Raw genomic sequence first — 23971 nt, forward strand, 5'->3', positions numbered from 1 at the left:
AGCGTCCATCTCCCTGCTGGCCACTCGCAGGCTGGGCCGCTTTCCACGGTTTCCAGGAGAAGCCCCTCGTGTGCCAGTCCTTCTCGAGGTCACCACCTCTTTGCCAGGGTCGAGCTGCAGACTCCTCCGCCCCTGGGACCGCTCGCTGCAATCCCCCGGGGGACCCTGTTACTGCAAAAGTTCTCCTCTCTGGTCACACACTCCCAGGGGTTAACCGCCCCCTGAAACCGTCTCTCTCTGAATCTTCAGCACACCTGGTCCCCGTCAATCCCCCTTCGTTTTACTGCTCCCCAGTCACTTACTGCAGGAAGCACCGTCCACGGGGTGCAGTAGATCCCACCGCTACCACCAGTTGTCACGGAGTGTGGGGGAGTCCGGGCCCTGCACCCCTCTTCCTGGGATTCAGAGACTCTCAGCCAGCCAGTAAAACAGAAGGTTTATTGGACAACAGGAACACAGTCCAAAACAGAGCTTGTGGGTACACCCAGGACCCCTCAGTCGAGTCCTTCTGGGGGAGCAGGGAGCTTAGACCCCAGCCCTGGGGTTCCCTGTGTTCCTCCACCCAGCCCCAAACCGAAACCAACCCCCCCAGCAGGTTCCCTCCTGCAGCCTCCGTCCACATTCCCGGGCAGAGGTGTCCCCTCCCCCTCCCCCTCCTGGCTCAGGTGACAGGCTCTCAGGTCTCCCGTCCCCAGGGCACATTCCCAGGTCAACACTCCCCCCTCCCTGCTGCGTCACATCGTCACACGCTCACTCCCGACCCGCAGCCCCCCCAGCTCGACCGGTGCCCCTCACTCCCGACCCGCAGCCCCCAGCCCCGCCGGTGCCCCTCACTCCCGACCCGCAGCCCCCCCAGCTCGACTGGTGCCCCTCACTCCCAACCCGCAGCCCCCAGCCCCCCCCAGCTCAACCGGTGCCCCTAACTCCCGACCCGCAGCCCCCAGCCCCCCCCCAGCTCAACCGGTGCCCCTCACTCCCGACCCGCAGCCCCCGCTAGCCCGGCCCTGGCCCCCCAGCTCTGATCTAGTGGCTGGAGTGCAGGTTGGGAGCCCGGATGCCTGGGTTCTCTCCTGGCTCTGGGAGGCATGTGGCATGGCCGTGAAGGGGGTGTCACCCCTGCAGGGCCCCTGCTGCCCTAAGGCAACAAGCAGACCCCCCCCCCCAACGCTGGAGACCCTGGAGCGGGGACCCCCCCCCCCGTCCTGGGTGGCCCCTGGAGGCAGGAACTGGGGCTCCCTGTTCACAAATCCCCATTTCCCCTCCTTTTGAGGGCGTTTGCGTAAGTCCTACCAAAACACCCCCCAGGGAGAGACCTGGGCCGGGCGGGGGCAAGATGAAGGGTCACAGTCGGGTGCTTAATGGCAGTCCCCCCCTGCTCTCAGCCCCAGAGCCATGGAGGGAACCCAGGAGTCCTGGCTCCCAGCCCCACCCCCCTCTAACCACTAGACCCCACTCCCCTCCCAGAGCCACGCAGAGACCCAGGAGCCCGGGCTCCCAGATCCCCTTTTCTATCCCACCAGACACACACACACCCCCGCCCCCCCTGAAGAAAATTCACTGCAAAATGGAAAACAATCAATTCAATTTCTTTAAGTCGGAAGCTGTTCTGGGGGGGCCGGGACCGTCTCTCGCGGCATCTGTGCCCCGGGAGGTGGGGAGGGGGGGCCATGCCAGGCTCGACAGGGCCCCGATCCTGTGTGTGGTGTGAGCAGCACCTGGGCTGGGGGGGCCTCGCTCGTGGTGGGGGAGTGGATCTGGGCAGGTCCTGGCCGGTCGGGGCCCCCATCTCAGGCAGGGGGGTCGGGGAGGCACCATGACCCCCCCGTAGCAGCTCTGGGCCCCCCCAGTCTGCAGGGCCTCCCCCCGCTTGCCCCTCCCCCGGCTCTCGCTGTTCTGAAGGGTCTTAGCCCCCCCGGTTTTTATCAGACCCCGGCGTGGGGCATCACTTGGGGGCCTCTCAATTCTCAGCCAGCCGCTCGGCCCCCCCGGCTTCGCCTTCCCGGAGGCAGCGGCCAGGGCCAGCGTAACCCGCTGCAGGAGTTCGTCCCCCACGCCCGGCCCTTTGGGGGGCAGGTGGATGCTGCCGGGGGGGTCACTGGATGGATCGGGGGGGAGCCCCAGAGGGTCTTTTCACAGCTGGTCGAACCGGCTCTAGTGCAGGGGCAGCTCAGAGGGGTCACGCACGAGGGGCACCAGCCCCATGAGCTCACAGCCCCCCAGAAAGATTGGGGCCTGGCTGCACCAGTAGCTCCCACAGGGAGGGGGGTGGATTGGTGTCCCCGGGGAGCCTGGACCCCTAGGGTGCGTGCAGCTGGGGGGCCGGTGGGGGGGGGGTCAGGGTCAGGACTCTGGGGAAAGATTGGGGTGTGTACGGGGGGCCGGGGCATGCTCCCCCTTTCAATACATGCTAGCAGGCCCCAGCTGGGCACTCTGAGCTGCTGCCTCCCAGGGTGAGAGGTGCGGGGCTCCCATCTTGGTGACCCCCAACACCAGTGGGAGGGGGCAGCCCCCTCCTGATCCCCCTTTGCAGACCCCCCCCCAAATCCACCCTGAAACTGGCTCCATCTGCAGCGTCCGCCCCCCCAGACCCAGAGCGTTGGGGGCGGGGAGACGATGCGTCCCCCACATTTCCCGCCAGCCGGGAGGGCCTGCAGCAAAGGATGGTGGGTATTTTCCGAGGCTGCTCCGGGGCTCCCTCGCTCCTCTCCAGCGCTGCTGGGGGTCCGGCAGCCCCCCAGGCCGGGGGGGGAGGCAGCGTCCCCAGCTGGCGACAGAAGGGATGACACCACACGCGGCCGGTTGGGTTTTTTCCCCAGGTTCTTTGTTTCCGTTTCCTTCCAGCCATGCACCGAGGAGGGTCCCTGGCCTCAGGTCCGGGCGCGGGGGGCGCGGGGGGTGTGGCGGGGTGGGGGGGTGCTGGGGGGGAGCGGGGCCGGGGGGGGCTGACAGTCTCAATTCATTATCAACTCTTGTCGGCGGGGCTGTCTCTGTGCAGGGATCCCTTCATGCTCTCCAGGTATTCCTGCTGCGAGACCGCCAGCACCGAGGCCAGGATCTCGTCCTCGTCCCAGTCGGTCAGACCTGCCGGGGGGGGGAAGGGTTAGGGGGCAGAGCACCCCGCACCCCCCCAGTTCTCCCACTGGGAACTGGGGGGGGAAACAGACCCCTCTACTCTGCGCCCACCCCAGCGCTCCTCCCTCCTCTCTGCCACATCCCCCACCCCTCCCTTCCCTTCTCGCCCCCAGGACCACCCCATTACACAACCCCTCCCCCGCAGCCCCCCCACATCGCACCCACCCAGCGCACTGGGAGACGGGGAACACCTCCCAGCCCCTCTGGGAAATTGGGGGACAAGTCTATTGGCTTCAGGGGCATGGCCTCATTCAGAGCCCTCCTATTCATCATCTGCAAAGGACGCCTGGGTTCTCTCCCCGGCTCTGGGAGGGGCGTGGGGTCTAGTGGTTAGAGCGGGGGGCGCTGGGAGCCAGGACGCCTGGGTTCTCTCCCCGGCTCTGGGAGGGGCGTGGGGTCTAGTGGTTAGAGCAGGGGGGCGCTGGGAGCCAGGACGCCTGGGTTCTCTCCCCGGCTCTGGGAGGGGAGTGGGGTCTAGTGGTTAGAGCAGGGGGCGCTGGGAGCCAGGACGCCTGGGTTTTCTCCCCGGCTCTGGGGGGCAGTGAGGGCTGATGGTTAGAGCGGGGGGGTGACACTCACCGAACGCGGTAGGAGACATCTGCTGCATGATGGCCCGGCACTCCAGGGCCGGGTACAAGGACACTAAGGGTGGGGTCGCTCGGCCACCTCCTGCCGACAACTGACTGCTCGTGCCTGGGGACGCAGAGATGGGGGGAGGGGGGCTAAACACGCTGAATGTATATTCATCACCTCTGGGGCGGGGCAGCTGGGGAACGGCCGCATATAACGCCACGTGGGGACGACCTGTCTGGTGCCAGGATGCAGCCAGTTCTGGGGCGGGGCAGCTGGGGAACAGCCGCACATAACGCCACATGGGGACCCAGCGCCAAGATGCAGCCACCTCTGGGGCGGAGCGGGGCGGGTGGGGAATGGCTGCACTGGGGCAGTTGCTGGCTCATCCACTCCGAGCTCCTGTGAGAGAGCGGAGAGCCCCCTTGCCCGCCCCCCGGCACTGACCTGGCGCGCAGGGCGAGGGTGGTTTCGGCAGCGCCAGGGCGGCGGCGGCGCCCGGGGAGGGCGGTTTCATGGCGGTGATCTCGCCGTGCAGGTCGGGGTGCTCGGGGGACGGGGCCGAGCTGCGGTGACGCGGGGAGCGGCTGCTCCAGTCCTCCAGGCCGCTGGTGGCGGCCGCCGTGGCCGAGCTGCAGGTCGCGCTGGCTTTCCGGGGCTGGGGGAGGGAGGCAAGGGTGAGCCGCGAAGGAGCCCCCCGCCAATCCCCCGCCCCCTTCCCCGCCCCCCGGAGCCAGGAGTCCCCAGAGGGGGCGGGGCCCGGGGCTCACCTGTCTGGCTTGTTTCTCCTGGTCCCGCAGCCACTGCAGGTAGGACTCTCGGGCCACCTGCTCCTCGATGGCCTCGTTCGTGGCCTCCCAGTCGGTCGCTCGCTTCTTGTCCTCCAGCATCTGCTGCTCGATCCACGACTCCTCCGACGTCTTGATGGCGCTTTTCATCAGCGACTGCTCCGCGTACTGCGGGGGGGCGGGGTCAGGGAGCTCCGCCCACAGCGTGCCCCGCCCCGCCCCAGCCCCGCCCCTCACATGCCTGGCCCTGTCCCCAGCCCCGCCCCCCGTCAAAGCAATGACACAGCCAGTCCCGCCCCCAGCTGCGACATGCCCAGCCCCGCCCCCAGCCCCCCAGCTGCAACACGCCCCGCCCCCCAGCTGCGACACGCCCAGCCCCGCCCCCAATCCCCCTGCAATGACACGCCCGCCCCTTCCCCCAGCTGCGACATGCCCAGCCCCGCCCCCAACCCCCCAGCTGCAACACGCCCCGCCCCCCAGCTGCGACACGCCCAGCCCCACCCCCAATCCCCCTGCAATGACACGCCCCGCCCTGCCCCCCAGCTGCGACACGCCCCGCCCTGCCCCCAACCCCCCTGCAATGACATGCCCAGCCCCGCCCCGCCCAGCCTGTCAGACAGCCTGTCCCCAGCCCCGCCCCGCCCCACCCAGCCCCCACCCCCCCAGAAGCGGAGAGCCCACTGGCTGAAAGGCAGCTCCCGCTCACCCCTGGCTTGAAGGAGGGCAGCCCCAGCCCCACGCCGATGGTGGCCTTGTTGGGGTTCACCACGGAGTTGTAGTGGATGCTGCGGTGGTAGGAGACCCGGATGGGCTCGTCCTCGTTCTGCTGGATGCCGTGGAAGGTGTTGATGGGCTCTGCGAGGGGCAGTGCAGCCTCGTTAGCAGGGAGAACCCCGGCGTCCGGGCTTCCAGCCCCGCCCCCAGCGCCCTCCCAGCCCTCAGAGCCAGGGAGAGAACCCAGGAGTTCTGGCTAATGCTACGAGCCAGAAGGTACCATCTATGGCCTGGGAGTACAAGGAGTCCCCGGGGAAGAATCCGGCTCGGGGCGTGTGTCAAACAGCCGGGGATTGTGTCCGGTGTCCCCCCAGCCCCTGCGAGGCGGGAGCCGTGAAACAGCCCCGCGAGCCCGAGCCAGCCGGGCCAGGCCCGCTGGGGGGTTTCTGCGCGGCGTGGACCTGGCCTCTGAATGGAGACAAGAGACTGTTCCTTTGGGGCTGGGGTTTCGGTAATCAGCTGGCGCCGGGGGCTGGGTGTCACAGAGGGGGCGGGGGGGCTCAGAGGGGTGTCAGAGGACTGGGGGGCGAGGCGGAGTCGGGGTCTGAGCCGGGGCCCCGGTACCTGTGCCGTACTGGTACACCTCCACGGGCCGGTTGTACATCTCCGCCATGGCCTGCATCTCAATGTGGTTGCCATGGCAATTGTTTTTCCGCTTCCGGTTGATGTAAGTGGTGAAATCTTCAGTCACGTAGTTGGAGAAGTAATCGGCGTTCTTCATCTGCAGGGGGCGGCCCCGGGGCCAGAGAAGGACTGTGATACAGGGCGGGGCCTGGGGCCTGGGGCTGGCTCCCATCTGGCCCCGGGGCAGGGAATGGGGCCTGGGGCCTGTCCCCTGTATGGGGCACGGGGCCTGGGGCCTGTCCCCTGTATGGGGCACCAGCTCCCATCTGGCCCCGGGGCAGGGACTGGTTGGCTCAGCGGGGCAGGGAATGGGGCCTGGGGCCTGTCCCCTGTATGGGGCGCCGGCTCTCATCCGGCCCCAGGGCGGGGACTGGCTGCCTCGAGGGTTGGGAATAGGGCATGGGGTCCGTGGGGCCTGCCACAGGGGAAGATGCTAAGGTGGCCACCCTGGGGATCCCCCGAGCTCTGTCCCCCTCCCCCACTCACCAGGTAGTCCATACAGTGCTTCCGGACCACTTCGTGCATGTCCTGGTCTCCGTACACCTGGTCAGCTGGAAGAGAGGAGAGGGATGTCGGGAGACAGAACAGATGATGCAGAGACGCTGGCGGGGGGGACAACACACGACCGGCCACAGTGGGGTGGACCCAGGGCCCATCCAGCCCAGCGTCCACCCTGGTGCCAGACGCTTCAGAGGGAATGAACCGAACAGGGCGATTATCGCGTGATCCATCCTCTGGCATCCAGTCCCCGCATCTGGCAGCCAGAGGCTAGGACCACTCGGAGCAGGGGGCTGCGTCCCTGCCCGTACTGGCTAACGGCCGCTGATGGACCCATCCTCCAGGAACGTAGCTAGCTCTTTTTTGAACCCAGTTCCAGTTCCAGCCTATGCAACATCCCCTGACAAGGAGTTCCACAGGTTGACTGTGCGTTGGGTGAAGAAATACTTCGTTTTGTCTGTTCTAAACCTGCTGCCCATTCATTTCCTCAGCTGATCACTAGTTCGTGTGTCACACCAAGGGGTAAATAACATTTCCCTGTTCACTATTCCCCCCGGCATGATTTTATAGACTTGTCATATCCCCCCTTCGTCGTCTCTTTCCCTAGGCGAACAGTCCCCCTCTCTTCAGTCTCGCCCCACACGGCAGCTGTTCCAGCCCCTGATCATTTTTGCCCTTTTCTGCACCTTTTCCAATTCCAATAGATCTTTTGTGAGATGGAGCGACCCCGGCTGTGCGCAGTATTGAAGGTGCGGGAGTCCTGTGAATTCACAGAGCAGCACTAGGATATTTCCTGTCTGATTGTCTGTCCCTCTCCTCACAGTCCCTAGCACGCCTGGGGCTTTATTTCCCGGTGCACACTGAGCGACGTTTTCACACAACCATCCACTGTGACTCCGAGCTCTGCTCCTGGAGCGGCCTGGGGGCAGGGCAGGACTGGGCTGGGATCCTGTTTCCAACGGGCGGGGCTTTGCATGTATCAAGGCTGAGTTTTTCGGGGAGGTCCCTTGGTAGCAATCTCGCTTGAGTAGTTTTGTAACAGCTGCAAAGTTTGCCACCTCCCCATTCACCCCTTTTCCCAGCTCCTTTATGAATGTGTTGAACAGGCCCAGTCCCAGCACAGCCCCGGGGGGACCCCGCTATTTACCGCTCCCCAGTCTCATTCATTCCTACCCTGTCTCCTGTCTTTTACCCTGGTACTGATCATAGAATATCAGGGTTGGAAGGGACCTCAGGAGGTCATCTAGTCCAACCCCCTGCTCAAAGCAGGACCAGTCCCCAATTAAATCATCCCAGCCAGGGCTTTGTCAAGCCTGACCTTAAAAACTTCTAAGGAAGGAGATTCCACCACCTCCCTAGGTAACACATTCCAGTGTTTCACCACCCTCCTAGTGAAAAAGTTTTTCCTAATATCCAACCTAAATCTCCCCCACTGCAACTTGAGACCATTACTCCTCGTTCTGTCATCTGCTATCACTGAGTATAGTCCAGATCCATCCTCTTTGGATCCACCTCTCAGGTAGTTGAAAGCAGCTATCAAATCCCCCCTCATTCTTCTCTTCTGCAGACTAAACAATCCCAGTTCCCTCAGCCTCTCCTCATAAGTCATGTGTTCCAGACCCCTAATCATTTTTGTTGCCCTTCGCTGGACTCTCCAATTTATCCACGTCCTTCTTGTAGTGCGGGGCCCAAAACTGGACACAGTACTCCAGATGAGGCCTCACCGATGTCGAATAGAGGGGGACGATCACGTCCCTTGATCTGCCGGCAATGCCCCTACTTATACATCCCAAAATGCCATTGGTCTTCTTGGCAACAAGGGCACACTGTTGACTCATATCCAGCTTCTCGTCCGCTGTCACCCCTAGGTCCTTCTCTGCAGAACTGCTGCCTAGCCATTCGGTCCCTAGTCTGTAGCTGTGCATTGGATTCTTCCGTCCTAAGTGCAGGACCCTGCACTTATCCTTATTGAACCGCATCAGATTTCTTTTGGCCCAATCCTCCAATTTGTCTAGGTCCCTCTGTATCCTATCCCTGCCCTCCAGCGTATCTACCACTCCTCCCAGTTTAGTATCATCCGCAAATTTGCTGAGAGTGCAATCCACACCATCCTCCAGATCATTTATGAAGATATTGAACAACTGATCCATGAGACCTTCCCCCTGATCCCATGCCACCTGGAGTGCTGGGAAATAAAATAGGTAAACTCCTAATTAGACTGCCCGCCCCCGGTTCTAACCACTAGACACTGCTCCCCTCCAAGGAATCTTGGTGTTAGAGCAGGGGGGTTGGGCGCCAGGACTCCTGGGTTCTCTCCCGGCCTTGGGAAGGGGGGGGGGGGGGGCTAGTGGGTTAGAGCAGAGCAGATTAGGGCCCAGGACTCCTGGGTTCCCCGCCTGTCCTGGGTCCAGCTGGTGTACACGGTACCCCATGAGGCCTAGCACCTTGACTTGCCAAGTGCCGCATCATGGGAGCAAGTGACTCACCCCCCAGCCCACATTGCAATGTAAACAAGGATGTGGGTTTTGGGGGGGGGAGTGGAGGGGGGGGCCTTGGCCAGCAGCTCCCGTCAGTCACATGGGGACCCGCTGGGTTTCCCAGAAGCCCGCGCTGCGGTCGGCCCGTACGTTATTTATACCCACGCTCGGCAAAAACCACACGCCGCGGGCTGCGAAGGTGCACAAGAAAACAGGAAGCGAAAGACCACAGCTGTTTGTCGTCCCCCCCCACTATTCCCGCCCCCCCCCGCCGTTACTAGGAGGCGGGGACAGAGCTAAGGGCAACTGAGGCAAACAACAGCGAGACTTGAGAGGGAAACAAAGAATAGAACCCAGGAGTCCTGGTTCCAGCATCCCCCACTCCCCTCCAGAACTGCAGAAGAGCAGGGCGTGGGTCTGGGAGCCAGGACTCCTGGGTCCCATCTCTGGCTCTGGGAGGGGAGTGGGGTCTAGTGGGTTAGAGCAGGGGGGCTGGGAGCCAGGACTCCTGGGTTCTCTTCCTCACTGATGGTGCCTGGAGTAAGGAGGTCCCCGCACGAGATTGCTCGGCCTGCCCGCTGTGCATTGGCCATCGGAGTTCAGCTGGCTTTGGAAATGCCCAGGGGCGCAAGAGAAGCCAGGAAACTTCTCCCCCGGGCCCGCGTCCCCCCCTGCCAGGTCCGTAAGGGTCTGGTTTCAATCCCTTCCCCGCTGACAGACCCCCACAGATCAGAGGGGGAATGTGATTCGCCCCAAACGAGGCCAAACCAACAATCCCCTTTTCTAGCCCCTCCAGCGGCAGCCGCCTGTCGTCCCTTCGGCAGCTCCTCGCGGCCGAGCCCCCCAGTTCTTTGCCATCATCTCCCTCCGACCACGACGCCTCCACCCCAGGCCCCTGGCACTTCTCCCTCCCGCCTCAGGGGAGCTGCCCGGAGCCACGGTCTGGGAATGGGGAGCTGAGCTCAGCCGAGGAGACCGGACAAGCGCGGCTCGTTTAGGCTGAATACGGAGACTCGTCAACCCCAGAAATTCATAGATTCCAAGGCCAGAAGGGAGCATTCTGTGTCGTACGCCCTCCTGCGTAACAGGCCAGGGAGCGACGTGGAGCTTTTTGAACACGATCCCAGCTGGACTGGAAAGTTGGGGAACCCACCGCGCCCGGCGGTGAATTGTTCCAGGATTAGTTTCCGTCCCCGGGAAAAGGGATCTGGGTGGAGGAGGCTCCCGTTCGGAGGAAGGTTCGGGGGAGAGCTGCTGTTCTGAACAGAGTGAGAAGAACCGGGAGGAACCGAGCCGGGAGCAAATCTCCCTGAGCCGCTTTGAAAGGGGTCAAGGAGTTTTGATGGCCCCGAACTGACGCTGGTCTCGGCCCGTGAGACCCAGGGAGGGAGGGTTTTCGGCCAAGGGCTGGACATGGGTTCACTGCGCCGGTCCGGCACCCAGCTGGCAGGCACAGGCTCCTGGCTCCCGTCTGCTTTCCCTCCACTGCCTGGAGCTCACCTTTTCCAGACGCTACTGAAATACGCTGAATAACGTACAGCGCCTGACACAACGCGCGCCTAGACCCTACCGTAGTACACCTAATATACCACGTACAGCGCCTGGCACAACGGGTCCCCAGCACGCTTAGACTCTACCCTAAAACACCTAATAGATAATGTACAGTGCCTGGCACAACGGGTTCCTTGTATAACACGGGCTCCTATAAGTGCCAGCTGAGATGGGGGAGGGGGGCTCCCACTATGCCAGGCGCTGCCTAGATCCCCCCCCCGCCCCCGGAGAGAAATCAGAGCCCCCTTGGGGCTAGGTACCACACATACCACTCCCCATCTCCCACCCAAGTGAGATCAGTGCCTCGGTGCTGGACAGGCCCCACTGACCAAGATCGGGCCCCATCGCATGGGGCCGTACCTGGACCCCCCACCCAAACCGAGATGGGGGTTCCTGTTCCACCAGGCACCGGGTGGGTGCTGCGCAGACACACAGCGAGAAACAGTCCTGGCCCTGGAGAGTTTCCAGTCGACACAGACAAATGCCAGGAGGAGAAACAGAGGCACCAACAGCAGGGCAGCGGTCTGCCCAAGTTCACCCAGCCGGTCTGGGAATAGAACCCAGGTGTCCGAGGCCCGACGCTGTCACCACATCACCAGATCACGCTGCGCCAGTCACAAAGCGGTCTCCCCCCCAGACTGACAGTCTCCCCTCCTGACTAATAGACATAGCGAGGAACTGAGTGATGGCTCCCTCCTGTAACACGCGGATGGCTTCCCGGCTACCTCAGCAGCGATCACTCAGATTTATTTTGACCACCTCGCCGCAGCCCTCTCAGACCTCTGTCCGGGTTTCCATCCAAACAAATTAACCGCTCTTTGTGGGGATCAACCCACGCAGGCGAGTGTGAAATCTACAAATGGACCCGGGCCCAGCGCCTGGCAACGCAGGGTTAACAGTACACAGGGTGGGGACACCCAAAAGGATTGCAGAGCTTAAAGGGATTCAGAGATTGCCTGCCAAGATGCAGCCACCTCTGGGGTGGGGCAGCTTGGGAACAGCCACACATAACACCACAGGGGAATGGCTCGCATGGTGCTGAGGTGCAGCCACCTCTGGGGTGGGGCAGCTGGGAACAGTTCTAGCTCCAAGTCAACACTCACTACTAGAGCTACGAATGTAATGGGAGCCAGGACTCCTGGGTTCTCTCCCCAGCTCTGGGAGAGACTGTGCTCTAGTGGTTAGAGCGTGGGGGTGTCAGGACTTCAGAGTCCTATCCCTGCTTCGGTCATTACCTGCTCCTCACCCTCTGCGGTGGTGGGGGAAAGCAGCTGCCCCCCAGGGCAGGAGGGGCCCAGTGTATGTAAAGTGCCGGCTATTCTTAGCAGCCAAATTCCCCACCGTGGCTGGAGGAAGAGGAAGTCAGTAACCGCGAAGGCAGGCCAACCAGGGGCGCCCCCAGCACGCAGGGACGAGCCCTCCGCCCTGAGCGCACCCCCGCTGCTGCGCGGCCGTTCCCTGGCTCCCCCACCCCAGACGTGGCTGCATCTCAGCGCCCAGGAAGCCAGCCTGGGGTCCTTTGGAATGGAAGACGAAGCAGTAGAAACGGGGGGGAAGGTCCTATGGGTCCAGTGGGTTAGAGCAGGGGGGCTGGGAGCCAGGATGCCTGGGTTCTCTCGCTGGTGCTGGGAAGGGAGTGGGGACTGGTGGTTAGAGCACGGGGGGCTGGGAGCCAGGACTCCTGGGTTCTCTCCCTGGTTCCCCAGTGGCGCTGTGGCCATAGGACCAGTGCTAAGTGAGTCCCAGGCAGGGTTAAGTGAGCCAGGGAAGGACTGAAGCTAACGCGGGGGGAAGGTTTTCCCCTGGGGGCAGCTGGACGCTAGGGGCGAAGGGCCGCTGGGGGTGGGGTGTTATGAGAACAGAGCTGGAGCAGCAGTCACCTGCCTCCCCCTTATCGGCCTGCGAGTTTCAGTTTCTATCAAAACAGGGTGGCTGAAATTCCCCCACCCCTCACATCACAAAAGCTTTCTAATACCGGGGTTTCAGTCACTTCTCGGTGCTCACGAGACCCCCTCCCTCCCCCAGCCAAGGACAGAACCCAGGCGTCCTGGCTCCCAGCCCCCCTCTGACCCAGGGAGGATGTGTGGGACGGGTGCTGATGCTCGGGGCAGGGAACGTTCCACGGGGGGCAGGTGGAAAACCCATCAAAAGAGGAAGGAAACTGACGCGCAGCTGGGAAAAATACGTGTAATTGACGAGAGGCAAGGACTGTCTTTAATCTGCGCAGAGGTTAGCGCGGGGGGCTGGGAGCCAGGACTCCTGGGTTCTGTCCCCATGGCCGCACCACTGCTGGCAGAGAGACGAGCTGTGGTGTGGGAAGGCGCCTCGCTCTAGTTCGGAGGCCGGGCGGGGCCCTCCGGGCGGCTGCGTCTGGGGAGCAGCGACCACTGACAAGGCCTTGCCAGGCCTGGGCAGAGCAGGAGCAAAACATGACGCTGCAAAACCTCCTCTGAGTCAGCAAAACCCTGCCCCGACTCAGCAGCCACGCCGGCCCCCTGCCAACCCTGGCTGCGATGGGAGCCAGGACGCCTGGGTTCTCTGCCGGCGCTGGGAGGGGCGTGGAGTCTGGTGGGTTAGAGCGGTGGGGGGGCTGGGAGCCAAGACTCCTGGGCTCTCTCCCCAGCTCTGGGAGGGGAGTAGGGGCTGGTGGGTTAGAGCGGGGGTGGGGTGGGGGGGAAGAGGGGGGCTGGGAGCCAGGACGCCTGGGTTCTCTCTGCACCTACCTCAAACTACTGCCCCCCCCGAAACACAGATCACGCTGGCCTGGCTCATTCTCCCGCCCCCCCAGCGCCCTGCTCCCCCCACCTCCAGCGTCATGGGACAGTCTGCACCCCGCTTTGCTGCGTCAGGGGCGATAAAGGAGGGGGGAGCGGGCGCGGGCAAGGGAAGCTGTTTATCGCGGCAGAAGGAAGCGGGTGTGTGGGCTCGACAGGAGACCGGCCGAGGGGAAGGCAATGCCAGGGTTGTGCTGCCCCCTGCTGGTCAGACGGGAAAAGGCACCGACAGGGTAACAGACTTCATGCCTGTGAGGCTCAGATGCAGCCACCTCTGGGGAGGGGCAGCTGGCAAACAGCTGCACATAACGCCCCACAGGGATGGGTCACCTGGCATGGAAATGCAGCCCGTGTGCTACCCCCGGTTCTTATGTTCAGTCCCTATGGGGTGGGGTCTGGACCTCATTCAGGGTGCTCCCCAAATCTTGGTGACTGGCACCTGCAGCACCCAGCCCTTTGGGGGCCCCCCAGTCAAGGAATCCCCCACCTCTTGGGGGGTGGGGAGAGAACAGAGTTCTGGGAAAGGGGCAGGGTCACTGATTCCCCACCCCTCCATATGGGGGGAGTTATACATACCTATGGGTCAAATGAGCCGCTGGTCATGGGGCTTGGGATGGGCGGGACAGACAAAGATGGATTTAGGGATTAGAGATGTCAATCAATATAAGGCCAATGATTGACATGGAGAGCACCCCCTGCCCCACCCCCCACAGCACAGTCCTGCCTGCCAGGGGAGAGCCCCCCCAGCTCAGCCCCCCACCGCTGGGGCTCCCTGTTTCTCCTTGGGGCTCATGGGGAAGGGCTGGGACTCAGGACTCCTGGCTTCTATTCCCAGCTCTGCCCCTTGCCGTGACCTCGTGCCTCGATTTCCCCTCGTCAGCACCCACAGGAAGCTCGTCTGGACAGGGCCTGTCTCTCGTGAGGTGCCGGCGCCACGGGGGCCCCAATCCTGGCCGGGGGGACCCTCCTTGAGGGATCTGCCTGACCCTTATCGTCCATCATATAATCTCACCTTAAAGCCGCCCCCCTGTCCCCCGCTTTGTCCAACCCAGAGCCAAGGCCCCACAACTCACCAGAGATCACCCTGAAACCAGCTGGCAGGCAGCAGAGAACATCCCTCCGCCCCCCCCTTTCCAGGAACAGGAGGTCGGGGCCCAGCGGAACCACCCAATCTCGCCACAGGGACCCCAGCCCCCTCAAACCTGACCCTACAACACCCCGTCCTTACAGCTCTCCCACAGGACACCACCCCTGACCCCCCAATCCTCTCTCATGCCCCCCCCCCCAACTCCAACCTCCAACCCCCAAACCCCATTCTTACGACACCCCCAACCCTGCCCCAAATCCCCCCATCCATCACTCATGACCCCCAACTCTGACCTGCTTCCCAGCAGGTCCCCACCCCGACCCCCCAGCACTGACCCCCATCCCCACCACGGCCCCTCCAACTCTGACCTGCTCCCCCAACTTACCCCAGAAGGGCTGGGAAGGAGATCCGGCTGCCCCTCCCCGACGGGGGTCCCCCACATCCCCCCCCAGGCCCCAACTTACCCACAGCCCGGAATAAACAAGCCCCGTCCTCCTTCATTTGCTTGATGATGAAACCTTTCTTCTCCCGCAGCGACTTCTCAAACCTGTTCTCCTGCTGGACACAAGAGAGCAGCGGGTCAGCAAGTTACCACGGCGCCCCCTGCCGAGCCCCCGGCGCCCCCCGCCCCACTGCGCCCCCTGCCGAGCCCCCCCGGCTCCCCCCGCCCCACCCCACCGCGCCCCCTGCCGAGCCCCCGGCGCCCCCCGCCCCACTGCGCCCCCTGACGAGCCCCCTCGGCTCCCCCCGCCCCACCCCACCGCGCCCCCTGCCGAGCCCCCCGGTGCCCCCCGCCCAACAGCGCTGCTTGCCGAGCCCCCTGGCACCCCCCGCCTCACTGCGCCCCCTGCCGAGCCCCCGGTGTCCCCCACCAAGCCCCCTGGCTCTGCTTGCCGAGCCCCCCGGTACCCTCCACCGCACTGCACCCCCCGCCCCACTGCCGAGCCCCCCGCCCCACAGTGCTGCTCGCCGAGCCCCCCCGGCGCCCCCCGCCCCACTGCGCCCCCTGCCGAGCCCCCCGGCGCCCCCCGCCCCACTGCGCCCCCCGCCCCACTGCGCCCCCTGCCGAGCCCCCCGCCCCACAGTGCTGCTCGCCAAGCCCCCCACCCCCCTGCACCCCCTGCCGAGCCCCCCGGCTCCTCCCACCCCCCTGCTGGGCCGCCCACCCCACAGTGCTGCTTGCCAAGCCCCCCGCCCCCCTGCACCCCTTGCCGAGCCCCCCGGGGCCCCCCGCCCCACTGCGCCCCCTGCCGAGCCCCCCGGCGCCCCCTGCCGAGCCCCCCGCCCCACAGTGCTGCTCGCCGAGCCCCCCGGCACCCGGCCCTGACTGCCAGGGGAGAGAGCCTCCAGCCGAGCCCCGCAGCCCGTTCCCCACAGCACAGCGCCCAGCCCTGACTGCCAGGGGAGAGCTCCCCTGCCCAGCCCCCTCGTCTCCCATCTCCTAAGGCCCCCAGAATCGGGCACAGCACGAACATGGTGTGTCACAGAGCACTGGGGCGCAGCGCACCTGGGTTCTCTCCCCAGCTCGGGGCGGGGGGCTGGGAGCCAGGATCCAAGCTCAGGACCCTGGAAGGTCTAAGCTCAGTCTCCCAGCTGCGTATGGGGTATCACCCCATGGCCGGGCGCTCGCAGCAGCGACGTCAGGACGGACTGGGTTACAGACCAGATTCTGTCTGGCCCTCGAATGGGAAAGGGGGTCGGCCAGCGGCACACAACCCCCCCCGCCACGCTGCCCTGGAAAAGCCTCCCCCCAACTTCAGCTATGGAACCAGGCCCCCCATCTTGCCATATTAAGCATTAATGGACCTGCGGTAGGAGACGTCTATTACAAACGTGTACAGCACCAGACACGCCCCCCCCCCGGTCCCCCTTCGCTGATCTCAGCTGGGGGGATCCCCCACGGCCCTGGGCTCTGCCCCGATCCCACGGGACCAACAGCCCAGCTGGGGTGGGGTTTCCCCTGAATGCCAGGCCTTGCAAGCCAGCCCGGATTGGGGATTCCCCCCCACCCCACGGCTAGACAAACCAAACCCCAATACAGGGATGCCTGGCGGGTCTAGGGGCGGCCCTGGCCCAGGGTTTTCCCAAAGTCCTGTTCACTTAGGCCAAGCGACATCCCACAATCCCCTGCAACAGCCCAACTCCACAGGCAGCTAGGCAAGCTGCCAACAACCGAGACGGTCGGCCTACGTCTGGGCACCTCGCGCCTGGATTGCAGGGATGGCTGACGGGTCCGTCACTCGGCCAGTTACCCCAGCAATACCCCGCGCTGCCATGCGTGACAAACCGGCCTCTCTTCCCGGCCCAGCGTATTCCCGGCCTTCAGCACCAGCCCCGCCCGGCGCGGGTCTCGCCCCGAACCTACAGGCGGGCAGCACAATTCACCCACACCTCCCCCAGTGCCCTGCGTGACCCACAGCCCCGCATCGCCGGGGGCAGGGCTGACGGTAATCCCACCCCACTGCAGCCAGGGCAGGGCTGGGTTCAGGCTGCGGGATCGGGGAGGCTCTGATCTGCGTCTGTACAGCGCCTGGCGCAAGCGCTCCCCCTCCCCCTGGCACTACTGTAATACACCTAATAGATAACATACAGCGCCTGGCACAAGGGGGGCGTGTCCTGGGTGCTACCATAATACATCTAATAGATAACACACAGGGCCTGGCACTATTCACCCCCCCCGTACTGTAATACACCTAATAGATAACATACAGCGCCTGGCACAAGGGGGGCGTGTCCTGGGTGCTACCATAATACACCTAATAGATAACACACAGCGCCTGGCGCAAGAGCTCCCCCTCCCCCTGGCACTACCGTAATACACCTAATAGATAACGTACAGCGCCTGGCACAAGGGGGGCGTGTCCTGGGTGCTACCATAATACATCTAATAGATAACACACAGGGCCTGGCACAATTCACCCCCCCGCCCCCGGTACTGTAATACACCTAATAGATAACATACAGCGCCTGGCACAAGGGGGGCGTGTCCTGGGTGCTACCATAATACATCTAATAGATAACATACAGGGCCTGGCACAATTCACCCCCCCCCCCCCCCCCGGTACTGTAATACACCTAATAGATAACACACAGCGCCTGGCACAAGGGGGGCGTGTCCTGGGTGCTACCATAATACATCTAATAGATAACACACAGGGCCTGGCACTATTCACCCCCCCCCCCCCCCGTACTGTAATACACCTAATAGATAACACACAACGCCTGGCGCAAGGGGGGGATCCCGGATGCTACCGTAATACACCTAATAGATAACACACAGTGCCTGGCAGAGAGGGGCCCTGGTCCAGGATGGAGGTCCTGCATGCTACCAAAATTCACCTGCTGAACCCTGTCAAGCAGCCAGCACGTTGAGGTCCTGGGGCAGGACCGGGCTCCTAGATGCTACAGTAACACAGTCTCCTGCCCCCCTGCAGTTCACTTTTCCCCACTGCCAGGATCCCCTGACGAGGCTCGTTAGTTCCACCTGCTCACCTGGTGAATCGTGTCTCCCTCACGCTCCAGCCCAACCTGGGGAGCGCGCGCTCGCACGCAGAGAGCGGGACTCATCCCCCACAGCAGGGACGCACACGCACGCTGCCACCTAGGGCAAACCCTCCTCACCAACACCAGCCCCATGCTCAACTGCTGGCCCCAAAAGCTGGCGCTGCAGCCCGGGGCACCCACCACGATTAGACGCCGGCCCGGCATGACTACGAGATCTTAAAGCAGCAGGGCTGTGCTCTCCCAAGCTGCCCAGGGGCCCGGGGCAAGCAGTATTTGCCTTCCAGGATAAAGAGGGTGAATGTCTTCAGTTTCAATACCCGAACGTACGAGAACTGAGGGGGCAAGAGAGCGGGTTGGTAGGTCAGCAGGCTCAATTGCTCGCTCGCAGAGGTGTGAACCGCCCGGAGCGTGATCCACCTGAGCCAATCGCTCCCAGGGGGGGGAGCCTGTTTCTCTAACTGGGTGTCAACATGAAAGCCCATGTCAGTGTTAGCCATGTCTAGCTGGCAGCCAGTATCTAGTGGAGTGCCCCAAGGGTCGGTCCTGGGGCCGGTTTTGTTCAATATCTTCATTAATGATCTGGAGGATGGTGTGGATTGCACCCTCAGCAAGTCTGCAGATGACACTAAACTGGGAGGAGAGGTAGATACGCTGGAGGGTAGGGATAGGATACAGAGGGACCTAGACAGATTGGAGGATTGGGCCAAAAGAAACCTGATGAGGTTCAAGAAGGACAAGTGCAGAGTCCTGCACTTAGGACGGAAGAATCCCATGCACCGTTACAGACTAGGGACCGAATGGCTCGGCAGCAGTTCTGCAGAGAAGGACCTAGGGGTGACAGTGGACGAGAAGCTGGATATGAGTCAACAGTGTGCCCTTGTTGCCAAGAAGGCCAGTGGCATTTTGGGGTGTATAAGTAGGAGCATTGCCAGCAGATCGAGGGACGTGATCGTTCCCCTCTATTCGACATCGGTGAGGCCTCATCTGGAGTACTGTGTCCAGTTTTGGGCCCCACACTACAAGAAGGCTGTGGAGAAATTGGAGAGAGTCCAGCGAAGGGCAACAAAAATGATTAGGGGTCTGGAACACATGACTTATGAGGAGAGGCTGAGGGAACTGGGATTGTTTAGTCTACGGAAGAGAAGAATGAGGGGGGATTTGATAGCTGCTTTTAACTACCTGAAAGGTGGATCCAAAGAGGATGGATCTGGACTATACTCAGTGATAGCAGATGACAGGACAAGGAGTAATGGTCTCAAGTTGCAGTGGGGGAGATTTAGGTTGGATATTAGGAAAAACTTTTTCACTAGGAGGGTGGTGAAGCACTGGAATGTGTTACCTAGGGAGGTGGTGGAATCGCCTTCCTTAGAAGTTTTTAAGGTCAGGCTTGACAAAGCCCTGGCTGGGATGATTTAGTTGGGATTGGTCCTGCTCTGGGCAGGGGGTTGGACTAGATGGCCTCCAGAGGTCCCTTCCAACTCTGTTATTCTATGATTCTATTTACTCACTTTTGAGGGGGCTAGATTTTCCCCTCATGCAACGAGCACATTACGAGACTGACTAAATCCCCCCCAAGCAGGGCTCATCCCCTCCAGGAGGGGGCAGCAGGTACCCGTCCCAGCCCCACCACCCCTCCCTCCACCTCCGATTTATCTCTGCACACACTGTCCTTCCAGCCCCCTGGGAAGCCACGTTGGGAGACAGGATGGTGCAGTCTCAGGGCACCGGATCAGGACGCGAGGGGGGTGTGCGTGTGGGTGTGCGTGAGTGAGCGAGAGAGAGAGATCCATTAGAGGCTCAAACCCTGCTCTGAGGAGGGAGGGCGGGTGAGCGGATGATCGCTAGAGGGGTTTGGCTGGGGATGGGGAGAGAGCACGGTGGTCTGGGAAGCAGGAGAAAGAGACCCGGGGACGGGACAGACTAAGGGGTTCCCAAGGGAGGGACGGACAGGACCCCGGCAAGGGGGGACACGGCACGCTCCCAGTCAACCCTGTTTCGCAGACGATCTGGTAGAACCGGCCACTACGTGGCAGAAACCCCACGGGACCAGCCCCGAGTCCCGTGTGAAACAGGACCCGTCTGGCACCAGCCTGGTCCCGCCTTATCTTTAGGCACCTGGTCTGCACCATCAGCGCCACTGACCCCCCTCCCCTGCCCCACTCTGGGGGGGGCTAGGAGCGGAGCCCCGGACGCCTGGGTTCCCGTTGTGCTCAGGGGAGGAGAGCCTCCAGATGCCTGGGTCCCAGCATCCCGCCTCCAAGGGGGATACAGGCCCGGATGCCTGGGTCCCAGTATCCCAGCCCCTGGATCTCGGTGGGGTGGAGTGGAGTTCACAGGTCAAGTGCCCTCTCATGAGTAAGAATGAGTGCTGGGGGGGCCTCAGGGGTACCTTGCACCCCAACAGCAATAAGGGGGGCTAAATAGCAGACTAATAGGGTGACAATACAGGGGCCCCCTCAGAGCCCGCTGCACAGGGTGGGGGTAGAGCTGGAAAACCAGCGTATCCCTACAGCTCAGAGCATCTCCAGTAAGTGCCAGAGGGGCCCCCCGTTCCCTCCCCTCCAGTGGACAGGCCCCCCCATTCCCCTATCACATAGAAGGGGGCCATGGGGAAATGTAAGGGTCACCACCCGATTGTTACATCCCTCTCCTCCATCATATTGGGGGGGTGTCTCCCCCTCTCCACATTCCCCACCTCAAGATCACAGCCCACCCCATAAGGGGAAGCAGGGTCCCCCAGCAACATCTCCCCAGTCAGGACTGCCCCTGCCCCCATATCAGAGGAAGGGGCCTCAGCACACATCTGAAAGGGGGGTGCCTCCCACAGATCAGAGAGTGGAGGCTCTTCCCTCCCCCCCAAATGAGGGTGCATTGCTCCCCTCCAGCCAAGGTCATGGGGGAGGGGGTCCCCCCCATTCCCAAGGAGAGAATCCCCCCAGGATACCTCCTCTACAGTGGGTGGTTCCCCTATACCTCAGAGGGGATCCCCGTCCTGCCCACAGCTCAGACGAGGGCCCGCTATACCTCGGGGGGGGGTGGCCCTGCCAGGGGGTCCTCCCCCCCCACAGCCCAGTGTGCCTGCCCCACCCAGGGCACCTGTTACAGAAAGGGTGGGTCCCCCGTGTCCCCACAGCCCCCAACGGAGGAGAAATCCCTTATTCCCCAGCACAGCTCAGAGGAGGGGAATCCCTCCAATAGCCCAGAGGAAGGGGGGTCCCCCGATAGCCATGGAGTCCTCACAGACCCCCAGAGACAGGTCCCACTCTCCCAGAGCACAGAAGAGGGGGGTCAGGGTCCCCCTCAAACCTCCCCCCATACCTGGGGTCCTCCCCATACTCACCAGAAGGGGATCACCCCCCATTCTCCCCCACAAGAAGGAGATCAGGGCCTCCCATGCCCCCCCAGAAAGGGGTCCCCAAACCCACCCAGAAAGGGGATCCCTCTCTCCCCCACGCCCCCCCCAGAAGGGGGATCCCTCTCCCTGCCAGAATGGGGAGATCAGCGCCCCCCATAGCCGCCAGAAGGGGGATCCCCGGCCCCCCGGAAGGCGGAGACCAGGGCCCCCCCCCGGCCCCCCAGCAGGGGGATCCCCGGGCCCCCGGAGGCCGGACGCCAGGGCCCCCCCCGGCCCCCCAGCAGGCGGATCCCCGCCCCCCCCGCCGCAGGGCCCCCCGCTACCTGCTCCGCCGAGGCCGGGTCCAGGCTCTCCCCGCGGGCCGCCGCCGTCTCGTACTCGTCCTCGCTGTTGCAGCCGGCGCCGCCGCCGGCCTCGTCGCGCTCGGGGCTGGAGCCGGGCCCGGGGCCGCCCTGGCGCCGCCGCTTGCTGTGGCCGGGCCCCGAGCAGCAGCCGCCGCCCCGGGCCTCGCCCGGCCCCAGCAGCGGGGCCCCGTCCAGCGCCGCCAGCGGGTCCCCGCCGCCCCCCGCCCCGCCCGGGCCCGGCGGCGGCGGCGAGCCGGCCGGGGGCGCCCCCCAGCGGGCCGGGGGGGGCGAGGCCCGGGATCGGGCCCCGCCGCCGCGCGGATCGGGGCCGGCGGGGGGGCCGCCCCCGCCGCCGGGCCCCCCCCGCGGGTGCGAGTCCGGGCCGGGCCCGCCGCGCGGGTGGGGGTGCGGGTGGGGGTGGGGGTCCGCGCCGCCCCCCCCGCCCGGGGCCGCGGCGCGGGGGGGGCCGCCCGGCGGGTCCCGCTCCCCGTCCCCCGCCGCCGGGCAGGGCTTCTTCTTGGGCAGGATCGTCATGGCCGGCCGGGCGCGGGGCCGCGGGCGGGGCGGGCCCCGGAGGGGGGCTACGGGGGGGCCCGGGGGGTCCCGGGGAGGCGGGGGGCCCGGAGGGAGGGGCTAAGGGGGGGTCTCGAGGGGGTTGGGGGACCCGGAGGGGGGGCTAAGGGGGGGCCCGGAGGGAGGGGCTAAGGGGGGGCCCCGGGGGGGCGGGGGACCCGGATGGAGGGGCTAAGGGGATGGTGGGGACCCGGATGGAGGGGCTAAGGGGGGGTCCCGGGGAGGCGGGGGACCCGGAGGGAGGGGCTAAGGGGATGGTGGGGACCCGGATGGAGGGGCTAAGGGGGGGGGTCCCGGGGAGGCGGGGGACCCGGATGGAGGGGCTAAGCGGGGGACCCGGGGGGGGCTCCCTCTCCCCCGCAAACTCACTGCCCCCCCATGGGGAGGGGTGGGGCGGCGAAAGGACCCCGGGGGGAGGGGGGGGGCAGCTGCCTCGGGCGGCCGGACGCAGACGAATCAACCCCTCGCTCGCCCGCTCCTTCCCCCTCCCCCGCCCCGTTGCGACTTTTTGACCCTTCCCGGCTTCCGCGACAGCCCCTCGCGCTCGGCCCCGGCCTAGTGTCAACATCAACACAGCCGGCCCCTGACCCCGCGCGCTCACTTCCGCCGTCACGCCCCTTAGCAACGCCGGGGGCGGGGACTAGGCTCGCCTCGGCAACGGCCCAGTTTTCACTCGCTGCCGCGCGCGGCCTCACGCTCATTGGCCAGAGGTTGACGGGCCCAACTATCTGATTGGCCACGGCTCAGCGGCAAATCAAGAGAGGTCCCGCCCACCCCCGTTTTCTCACTCCAATACCCTCTCCCACAGCCCATAGCAACGACACAGCGGAATGCGGGACCTGGACCGCCCTTAGTAACAGGGAATTGTCTGATTGGCTCAGAGGTGAAGGTCTCATTTCTGATTGGCCGAACAGCACGGAACCGATTTCTGATTGGCTCAGAGGTGGAGGACTCATTTCTGACTGGCTGAGAGACAAGGAACCAATTTCCAAAGAGCTGCAAGGCAAAGGAGCCATCTCTGATTGGCTGGGAGACGGAGACGACGTCTCTCATTGGCTACGAAGGACCTACCCTCGCTTCTGATTGGCTGTTGGACAGGCTCCACGTCTCCAATTGGAGGACGCTCACTTCTGATTGGTTGGACATCAGAGGGCAGCTCTCTGATTGGCCAAGAAGAAAGCCTCCGTTCTGATTGGGTGGAAGGCGTCATCCAGTCAAAGGCCCCCTTCCCCTCTTGCCCCGCCCTGCCCTGGAGGAGCCGGCACAGTAGCCGCTCTGATTGGCTGAGGTGGCTGCCACTCAAATATAGTCCCACCCCTTTTTCTCACCTATTAACCCACTCGACGCACCCACCCAGCCAGCCCCAAGGGGCGGTAGAGAACCCAGGAGTCCGGGCTCGCAGCCCCCGCCCCCACCCCCATCCCAGAGCTGGGGAGAGAACCCAGGAGCCCGGGCTCGCAGCCCCAGCCCCCGTCCCAGAGCTGGGGAGAGAACCCAGGAGTCCGGGCTCGCAGCCCCCGCCCCCATCCCAGAGCTGGGGAGAGAACCCAGGAGCCCGGGCTCGCAGCCCCCGCCCCCGTCCCAGAACTGGGGAGAGAACCCAGGAGTCCGGGCTCGCAGCCCCCACCCCCGTCCCAGAGCTGGGGAGAGAACCCAGGAGTCCGGGCTCGCAGCCCCAGCCCCCGTCCCAGAGCTGGGGAGAGAACCCAGGAGCCCGGGCTCGCAGCCCCCGCCCCCGTCCCAGAACTGGGGAGAGAACCCAGGAGTCCGGGCTCCCTTACACCCCTCCGAGCCAGCCAGGGCTTGTCCTGGGGCCGGTGCCTGCTAGTCACCCCCCTGCCCTGGGTACGTTGGAGCTGGCGCCCCCCTCCGGGGCCCCCCGCCCCGCCCCCCAAGGAAAGCCAGGAGTCGGGGGTCTGA

The 23971-nt window shown here is 64.3% G+C and overlaps 1 protein-coding gene across 2 annotated transcripts; it reads right to left on the reverse strand.

The window, feature by feature from the left end:
- Positions 1-1570: 1570 nt before the first annotated feature.
- OTUD5 (OTU deubiquitinase 5) lies at positions 1571-21637 on the reverse strand. 2 transcript variants are annotated; one of them, XM_037888544.2, is made up of 9 exons: positions 21458-21637; positions 14740-14830; positions 6375-6439; positions 5829-5985; positions 5197-5345; positions 4473-4658; positions 4150-4360; positions 3712-3825; positions 1571-3081 (listed from the first exon to the last, which is right to left on the reverse strand). In XM_037888544.2, exons 2-9 carry the CDS (start codon positions 14774-14776, stop codon positions 2963-2965), a joined length of 1038 nt encoding a protein of 345 aa, XP_037744472.1. In that variant the 5' UTR covers positions 14777-14830; positions 21458-21637; the 3' UTR covers positions 1571-2962. The 2 variants fall into 2 exon arrangements, with proteins under 2 accessions (XP_037744472.1, XP_043390317.1); XM_043534382.1 differs by having other exon boundaries at positions 14740-14833.
- Positions 21638-23971: the final 2334 nt, after the last annotated feature.

This window comes from Chelonia mydas, chromosome 23 (genome assembly GCF_015237465.2).
Source record: "Chelonia mydas isolate rCheMyd1 chromosome 23, rCheMyd1.pri.v2, whole genome shotgun sequence".
Lineage (NCBI taxonomy): Eukaryota > Metazoa > Chordata > Testudines > Cheloniidae > Chelonia > Chelonia mydas.

What these genes read in the sequence shown, in the direction of transcription:
- OTUD5 (XM_037888544.2), bottom strand. Translation starts at nt 14,776, where the DNA reads ATGAAGGAGGACGGGGCTTGTTTATTCCGGGCTGTGG. An exon ending in AGCACTGTATGGACTACCTG is followed by an intron (nt 5,986 to 6,374) that starts GTGAGTGGGGGA and finishes CGCCCCCTGCAG; the next exon opens with ATGAAGAACGCCGATTACTT. An exon ending in GGTGTACCAGTACGGCACAG is followed by an intron (nt 5,346 to 5,828) that starts GTACCGGGGCCC and finishes TGCCCCTCGCAG; the next exon opens with AGCCCATCAACACCTTCCAC.